Genomic DNA, 9,685 nt, shown 5'->3' with positions numbered 1-9,685 from the left:
TTCTTTCTACTATGTTTTCGGCTCCTTAAGCTAACATAAGCAAGCTAAAGCTTTAGCGGCCAGCTTAGAAACTTCTCTGAAGCTTTAATTGTCCCCTAGATTTCTTTCTTCCTTTCGAAGCTTTTGAACCTTCACCTTTTTTTTTGTTTTTACTTCTATAATTACACACCAAAAATGTTTTATGAGGGAAGGCGTTATAAGTTTAATAGGACTGTGATGAGTTGATATTTTTCCATCATTATTCATCTTAGAACGATTATTAGAAGTGCCGGCAGATAACCGTATTGTTAACCAGTGATTCTGCACACCCTGATAATGAAAAGGACGTGATAACACAATCTTTAAATATTGGTGTGTAGATACATCGGCGCCGTCCGCCAAATAACACAGAAATTTGTCAGTAGAAAGGCCACATGGAATATGCTCCATACCCCTTCCGGTTGATCAATGGACACCTGTGCCCAGCAGTGAAAAGTACGTATATGTATATACGCTGTTTATGTTACGTACGTACTTACGTATGTATACAGAGTGTTAGTGACATCGTAACGAATACTGAGGGGGATGATTCAGCTCATGGAATTTTCCATCTCAAAGTTTTCGTTACGATGTCACTAACAATCTGTATTCGTCGTATCCTTTAGTCGATTTTCTCATTTTTTCTTTTTAACACAGAGAACAAGAGCCTTGTTGACTAAAGCATATCGAGAAAAAAACACGTATATTCTAACAAAGAATGCGTCTTTATTAACGAGTCTATAATAACCCCCGACACCGCACTAGCTAATTAGTCGTCATGCTTTGTTACACTCTTCGTACGTCCCCTTTGTCTTTGTTTGAGTTTGATATCGAGCATTACTTGCTGTAAACCACATTTCAAAGGAATCTCACTTCTTTGTTGCAGAAGCACTGACGGCATGTTTGCTAAATAATTTGCCATTTATTACTTTTTGTTGGTAAGTACATCATCATCTCCTCCAGGCGCAAAATATATTCTTAAATAAAATTATCAGAGAAATAATACGATTATTTATTGTAATGTTTTTCACATCTCGAGACTATAGAGTCCCGGACTATCGAGTAGAGGCCTCTTAAAACATTTTAAGATTAATTACTCGTAATTATCATTATTTGTTATTAGTATACGCTCGTCCCATACTATGGAACTTAAACACAGCTGGTCTACCTCTTTGGGGTTAGAGGCGTGATGCATGGAATTATGTACCTAACCTGACAATTAGACAGGTCCGGTTTTTTACAGAAGTGACTGCCTGTCTGACCTACCAAACCGTGAAGGGATAACCAGCCCAATACTGGTTCGGTCACATACTTCCGACAATGCATTTCTCGGAAATTGGCTGTCTTCACGATGATTTCCTTCACCGCTGAGCACGTGATAATCATTTATGATCCAAACATCAATTCGAAAACAAATTCGCCAATCATTGGTTTGGGCCCGTGCTGGATTCGAACCTGCAACCTCAAAGTGAGAGGCCAGCGTTTTACGAACTGGGCTACCACGGCTCTATTTATTGGTAAGTACATATAAGCATAAAATCACGCATGCAAATTCTGCTGAATTTGTGCCCGGTTAATAGCAATAGGCCCTCCTATTACATAGGACTTAAATGATTGCTGGCTACTAGTTGATGTATACAGGGTGTTAGTGTCATCATCGTAACGAATACTTAGAGGAATGATTCAGACCATAATTCTGAGTTGATATCTATCACGCGAAATTTTCCGTCGCAAAAGTATGGAACTGAAAATAATTAAAAAACAAAAAAACTGTTTTTTTCTAAATTCCACTTGATATCTCAGAATCAGGGTCTAAATCATCCCCCTCAGTATTCGTTACGACCTCATTCGCACTCTGTATACTAAACACTTCTGCCTACCCCTTCGAGCCTTATGACTGCATAGGCGTGGTGTTATGTTATGCTGTTGTTGTGTTATGCAAATTCTAAATGACGTCAGCAGAACCAAAGTAATCACAAATCCACTTCTTCTATTGTGTGAGTTGTGAGGTGGATTACCCCATCGACCCTGGTGTCAGGGTTATTATTGAGCCGCCATAATCCCCTGACAAGACTCCTGACACGACTACGTACTTACATCAGTAAGTAGTAACCGGGACTAACGGCTTAACCTGCCTTCCGAAGCACGGATCATCTTACTTTTGGACAATCAGGTGATCAGCCTGTAATATCCAAACTAGGGATCGCAAAGTGACTATTGTGATTTGTCCCCACCGAGATTTGAACCCGGGAACTACGGATTGTGAGCACAACGCTCAACCAACGGAGGCTGTTATTGTAATTTCGTGTTTTGACGTTTAGTAAAAAGTAACTAGGGTAGTTTTATTCGACATAATATGAAATACGGTCCACAGCGGAAAGTACTGCACAAAACTTGTATAAAGCGATGTAAAATAAAATGAATAAGTACTTACTTACAATTATTGGCATAAGAAACCTCTGCTCCTTGGAACGAAGCACCTTTTAGTAACGTGTTCAACGAACGACTATTTATACAAATTTTAATTAATGTAGACCTTACTGTCAATCTCCAGGGAACGTCGACTCAAGACGGTGGAGTATTTAATTAATTTCCGTTATCCAGAACCTACCACGCCGCGATTATTAAGTATACCAGCCCCCTGATGCGCACAACGCCCAATACCCAATTTTGGTATTAATTAAATGAATATTGTGATTTATGAACGCACATTTAGAAACGCGCCAAAATCGCACCAATTTCTGAGCTAATCAGAAGAACAAAATTAAAAGAGATCCCTTACAATAAGTTTCTACTGCAATGGTCAGTAGCTAACTCGAATTTAGAACACGTCAAAGTGACAACTGGAGCCACAATGTGACATATGTCGGCGACCTAAAAAATTATAAAATTATTTTATTATATTTTTTGATAACAACCATTATGTCTAATATTTTAACGTAAGGTATATTATAGATTTTGTTTTACGTACGAACTATGTCGATTAAATGGTGCCGTCCTCGACATTGAATTTAAAACAAAATACAAAGGTTGAAACAAAATTTGACGTGAAAATTATCGTAAAGGGCATTCTTTGTGTTTATAGAATTGTTACCTGATTGCTGCTAAAATGATCGAATCGAGCAGTGCTGATGTAGCCGCCGCCAATACTCCGCCGCAATCAATCACACAGGTAATTTAATCAATAACACTACTGAATACCAACACAAATACCTACCCAATGCAAGTACTACTGCTATTGTCATCTTTGACATATCAGGAATACGAAAGCAACCAAGATTGTTATGTCGATAGTACTCCAAAAGTTTCCAAAGAAGCACAAAATAATTCTCCCCTCTTTTAAATACCATCAATAACTGACTTAACTAAAGCAACTAGTAAGATTGAAAAAATATTGAAAAATTGTCTTGCGACAAGTTTGTTTGGTCATCAAATAAATGATTTACAATTTGAATTTGAAATCAATGATTTCTCGTCAGGAAGTCTCAAAAGAGGACGACGATGCCGCCCGTCCTGAGGCCACGTTCCGTTTCAAGATCCACGACATCAGTCAACTGAAGGAACAGGTCCTATCACCACCATGCTACGTGCGCTGCCTACCCTGGAAAATTCTCGTGCTCATCCGCCAAACTACGACCCCAGATCGCCAACAACAGAAGGCTCTTGGAGTCTTCATACAGTGCAATGGCGACTCTGATACTCCAGGCTGGTCGTGCTACGGACTTGGGGAACTAAAGCTCCTGTCCCATAAGTCTGACAGAGAACACATGTGCAGGAAACTTCACCACATGTATCACGGGTAAGACAACTAAAATATTTTGCAATAAGAAGGATTGCTGCAATACATTATAATACACGACATATTGGTTTGATTTAATTGAAATAGGAATGGGTGGGATGGGAACATGTCTGCCGCATGCTGGCTATCTGTTTGGACCCCACAAAGCCGTCAAGGTCTCCTCGACGAGGCAGACTCCGATGATGATGGCGGAATAAGCTGAACATATATGACAAGGATACACCTGAAAAGAAAAGGGGACACCCAAGAGGACGTATAATAGACTACTTAAAAAGACATTACGCAAAAAACATAACAGCTTCTTTACCGTTCACTATTTTGATTTTGAAAAATTTTGCGACAGCAAAGAAGACGACTGGGGGTTCGCGCACTTCATTTCGTTCAAAGACTTGATGAACGAAGAGAACGGTTTCGTGAAGGACGATACCATCACAATCGAAGCTCATATCTTAGCAGAAGCACCGCACGGTGTCTCCTGGGACTCCAAAAAACATACAGGATACGTCGGTAAGTAGGTACATTTGATTACTACGTTTAAATTAATGTAGGTATTACATTTTTATGGGCACGTACATACATCGACACTATATTAATTGTCATCAAGCCAAGTCGGAGGCCTTTGAGCGACGAAAACAAACAAAGCCAATGCAGCAATGGAACAGCATGGTAGAGTATGCTCCATAGCCCTCTCAGGATTGACCGGATGCCTTTAACCAGCATTAACACTGATTTTTGTATGACAATCACTATTTGCGGTCTTTCTCCAGGTCTCAAAAACCAAGGTGCGACGTGTTACATGAACTCCCTCCTCCAAACATTGTTCTTTACCAACGTTCTCCGCAAAGCCGTTTACAAAATCCCAACTGTGGGTGATGATAGTTCCCGTTCCGTCGCCTTCGCCCTGCAACGTGTGTTCTACGATCTTCAATTCTCAGACAAGCCTGTTGCCACCAAGAAATTGACCAAAAGCTTCGGTTGGGAGACCATGGATTCTTTTATGCAGCATGATGTCCAGGAGTTTCTAAGGGTTTGCATTTTCACAGTTTTCTACTTTTGGCTTACATTTTGCATCTGTGTAAAACCTAGTTTGTTAGTCAGTGGCTTTTAATTCAAAGCTGGACTGGGAAAAATTAAAACTCATAGAACGCGCGTACGTGCTTGTCTTCCCGGACACGGCGTAAAAACTGATTGAGAGATTGTTCTTAGCAATTTACGACATACATTATGCGAGTGATAGGCTGATTATTGGACACCATACGGTTTATCATCAGGCAACTTAGGACTTTGTCTCAAAAGTGGCTTCAACATTAAATGACTTTCTGATTACTTGTGATTAAGATCACGAGCATTTAAGTAAATATGTATGTACGAATGGGTTTTTAATTCTAATATTATAAGCCTAAACGTATTTCTTCCAGGTATTACTAGACAAACTTGAGAGTAAAATGAAGGGCACGGTAGTAGAAGGAACAGTACCCAAGTTATTCGAAGGGAAGATGACGTCTTTCATTAAATGCAAGAACGTCAATTGCACCAGCACCCGCGCCGAAACCTACTACGACATCCAGCTCAGTGTTAAAGGGAAGAATAACAGTTAGTTGAAAAACCTTAACTTCATTTAAAGTTATCAATATAAGACATTTTTGAACAGACTTCTAAATGGTATCTTTATATTTTTTTATTTAATGTTGAAAGAAGCACGGCACGTTAAGCCGTTGGTCCCGGCTATTAGCCGTAAAAACACCTCCACCAACCCGCAGTGGAGCAGCGTGGTGGAGTATGCTCCATACCCCCTCTGGTTGATTGAGGAGAGGCTTATGCCCAGCAGTGGGACGTATATAGGCTATTTATGTTATGTTATGTTATGTTGAAAGAAGAAGCCTTTCCACATAACAGAAACAGCAGCGGCCGTTTCTATGAAAACGTGCCGCAACGAATTTCTGTATGAAGTTGTAATAACATTATAAAATAAATCTGGCGCGGATCGCACCTTTATGTGTATTTGCCTCTTTATGTGCCTCTGTGTGCATCAAAATTCTTGATTCATACCGTCTAGGTCTGTTGCACGCATGTTTCAAAACCACCTTCTAACTTACCCCGAGAGTACTCCACTTAATAAGTACTTTTTCCAGTCTACGAGTCCTTCAAGGACTACATCAGCACCGAGTTACTGGATGGCGACAACAAGTACGACGCAGGTGAACATGGACTGCAAGAGGCAGAGAAGGGCGTCCGCTTTGACATGTTCCCGCCTGTCCTCCATCTACACCTAATGCGCTTCCAGTATGACCCTCAAAGTGATGCCTCCATCAAATTCAACGACAGGTGAACTCTCTTTGATTCTACAATTAGAATAGTCTTAGGCTGTATATCAGGTCTTATTCATGTTGTCGTTACACAACAAATAATCCCTTAAGTACATACCCGTGGTGTGCGTTCACTGTTTTCTTTATTCACACATCATCATCATCATCATCAGCCCATTAACGTCCCCACTGCTGGGGCACGGGCCTTCCCTATGGATGGATAGGGAGATGGCCTTAAACCACCACGCGGGCCCAGTGCGGATTGATGGTTATTAACGATTTCTAATGCAGCCGGGACCAACGGCTTAACGTGCCATCCGAAGCACGGAGGAGGTCGAGATGAAAACTTGTTTTTTTTTTGTGGTCACCCATCCTATGACCAGCCTTTTGCGAAAGTTGCTTAATTTCAACAATCGCAGACCGAGCGCGTTTACCGCTGCGCCACCGAGCTCCTCAAAATAGAATCACATACATTGACCAAACTGAAAATGTCCTAAGAAAATGTTTAGTAGGACCTACTATGAACCGGCGTGTGTGTGTGAAACGATTGATGGATGTGAAGGAAGCAAGAGAAGTGACTCAAGCAAATGGATTTCCATAGTCTATGCTTACGGTGCGGATTGATGGTTATTAACGACTGCTAATGCAGCCGGGACCAACGGCTTAACGTGCCTTCCGAAGCACGGAGGAGCTCGAGATGAAAACCTTTTTTTTTGTGGTCACCCATCCTATGACCGGCCTTTGTGAAAGTTACTTAACTTCATCAATCGCAGACCGAGCGCGTTTACCGCTGCGCCACCGAGCTCCTCTTTCACGCGTCATGTTGTTTTTTTTAGTTTTCGGCCAATCATTGATTACACCAATTACTTTCATTGATACAGCGTTAAAACTGCAGCGTCTCAAAATCCAGACAATGTAATCTTCTTCTGTTGTGTGGGTTGTGAGGTGGATGACCAACCTCAGTAACCCTGGTGTCAGGGTTATTGTTAGGCTCCTTATATGGCTCATAATATTTGACAGCCGAAAAATGTTTCCCAGATTCGAATTTTACGAAGAAATCAACCTGGACCCGTACTTACAAGAGATCCCGCAGACACCAGCACACTACACGCTGCACGCGGTACTGGTGCACTCGGGAGACAACCATGGCGGACATTACGTCGTCTTCATCAACCCCAAGGGTGACGGCAAGGTGATTTGAAGACCTCTCTATTATCCAACCAAGTGAAGACACCTCTCTGGATTGCGACTCTTGTGCCTTGCAATCGCTTTATTGACATTAAATCCGATATACATGTATGTCTTATCCACACGTTTCGCGAAAATACGTTTACATGTTTTACAGCAACGAAACTTACACTCCCATCTTCCCTACTACGTAGTGGATGATCGAATCAATCGCCACCCTTTAATCAGTTCTAGTACGAATTGAAACATTTCACCTCAGACGCGTCTGTGTGTCTGCATGAAAATCCAAGTTCCTTCACTAAAACTGAATTATTTCGGGAACTACAGTCCGACCTCTGAAAATCGAAGTGCATTGTGATCCTCATGGGAATTTGGAGTGTTAGCAGCGTAGTGTATAAATTTAGCCTGCACATTACCTTAGATTAGGTAAGCGTACCCCAAAATAAACACGGAATACCTATGGAATGGAAAACGCTTGGGAGATGATGTTCAGTTTCAAATAACATAAACAGCCTATACGTATACGTCCCACTGCCGGGTACAGGCCTCCCCCCGATCAACCGGGGGCGGTATGGAGCTAACTCCACCACGCTGATCTACTGAGGGTTGGTGGAGGTGATTTTTACGGCTCATAGCCGGGATGGCTTAATGTGCCCTTCGAAGCACGGACTCATTTTACTTTTTCGGTCAATTAGGTTATCCAACATAAATAAAAGAGAAGGTGCAGGTCGTGTCGTATCGGGAGGTGAAGGTTTTGGCGGGAATGGCGATTACTCCACCGACAAGAGCGCAGCTCTTAAATAGAGAGAGAGAGAGAGAGAGAGGTTATCCAAGCCTCCAATATCCTTACCTAACAATGGATAGATGAATGGACAGTCTCACAAAGTGGTTTCGACAATGTCTCGAGATCGTGAGCCCAACTCTCTAACCATGGAAGCTGTTCAACATTCACATCTAACGCAAAATGTTGTGTTATGTTCCAGTGGTGCAAGTTCGACGATGACGTGGTGTCGCGCTGCAGCAAGCAAGAAGCCATCGAGTACAATTTCGGGGGTAAGGAGGACGCACCGCACCTCGCGCGCCGCGCCACCAGCGCCTACATGCTCATCTACATACAGTAAGACTTCACTTCTTCTCTCTTTGTCGTGTGGGATATGAATACGCACGGATATTATAGAACCGACTGTCTACACTTTTACATCATGCCAAAGTATAAGTTTACCGCATATGGTATTTTCCGGAATCAGTTTATTAGTAACTGAATTAGCTACCATTGTTTTAGGTTTACGCGGTTATTATCATAATAAAAACACCGGGTTCTTACCGCGTAAACCTGTAGTCTCTTATTCCTGATTTAATGTGTTATTTTAACCATCATCACGCTCTTGTCGACGTAGAATTCTCTATGCTACTTTTTAGGGAAATATAGGGCACTGGTTCCCCTCTTGTCTTCCGCCCCACAGTACTCTATCTGATGCGTAGGATAGCGCCCAGAGTAGTCTATTTCAAAGCCGTACTAGGACTCCTGTCCTCCACCTGCGAATAGTACTGACAGTTACTGCTGCCCTCTGTCAGGTTCCAGTTTACAGTCCCTGTGCCTTGCCTCTTCCGTCCCGCTTTTTCAACAATAAAGATTTTGCGATATAACAAATATTATATTTTCAATTGTTTACAGAACGTCACAGCTAAAGTATGTCCTGCAAGATGTTGTAGAGAATGACATCCCTTCCGACTTGTGCGAGCGAATCCGCGAAGAAATGCGATACGAGATGGTAAGAACATGTAAATATCGCTCCCTGCACGATTAGTTCATTGTTTTTATTTTTTTTATTTCGTATAAGCAAAGGGATGTTACGCTTTTCAGGCGGCAGAAAAATAAGATGCAGAAAAAATAAATCTAACACGTCAGTCAACTCCGCAAAGTACTACGCGAAGATTTTCAACGCACTAAAACAGTTCTTCACTTTGCAGGCCCTAGCCGGCTCTAAATATAAAGGAAGATAGTCGACAGGAAGCCTAAATAATCAGTGACATTTTTATACAAAACATTTTATATAATTGTCTCGAATTTATAAGTTTTTATGCCGATGAACATAATAAAATTCACGGGGTAGGTATCGAGCTTTATATTTCTGCATTTTTATTTACTTTGTGTTTGATTGTTATGATTATTTATGTACATAATAAAATTTGTTGCAAATTAGCCTTCTTATTGTGTTTTAAATCATTCAATAACTAATATCATTAAACGAATATATAATTCAGTAAATACCGAACTGATTACACAATAGACGTCAAGTTTATCTCTTGCTGATAATGCTGATAACCATCTATCTATGGCAGAAATGTGCAATAAATAGGTACAGTCAGAAGC

General features: G+C 41.2%; 1 protein-coding gene across 1 annotated transcript; it reads left to right on the top strand.

The window, feature by feature from the left end:
• The first annotated feature begins 3,127 nt into the window (after positions 1 to 3,127).
• On the top strand, positions 3,128 to 9,315 carry LOC126369113 (ubiquitin carboxyl-terminal hydrolase 7-like). The gene is made up of 10 exons (XM_050013406.1): positions 3,128 to 3,190; positions 3,498 to 3,817; positions 4,161 to 4,324; positions 4,585 to 4,844; positions 5,236 to 5,410; positions 5,950 to 6,142; positions 7,162 to 7,315; positions 8,295 to 8,428; positions 8,987 to 9,093; positions 9,176 to 9,315. Exons 1-10 carry the CDS (start codon positions 3,128 to 3,130, stop codon positions 9,313 to 9,315), a joined length of 1,710 nt encoding a protein of 569 aa, XP_049869363.1.
• The last annotated feature ends 370 nt before the right edge of the window (positions 9,316 to 9,685 follow it).

Source organism: Pectinophora gossypiella, chromosome 8 (genome assembly GCF_024362695.1).
Source record: "Pectinophora gossypiella chromosome 8, ilPecGoss1.1, whole genome shotgun sequence".
Taxonomy (NCBI): Eukaryota; Metazoa; Arthropoda; class Insecta; order Lepidoptera; family Gelechiidae; genus Pectinophora; species Pectinophora gossypiella.
Note: the sequence above shows the minus strand (reverse complement) of the source record. Positions and strands in the feature narration are given on the sequence as shown.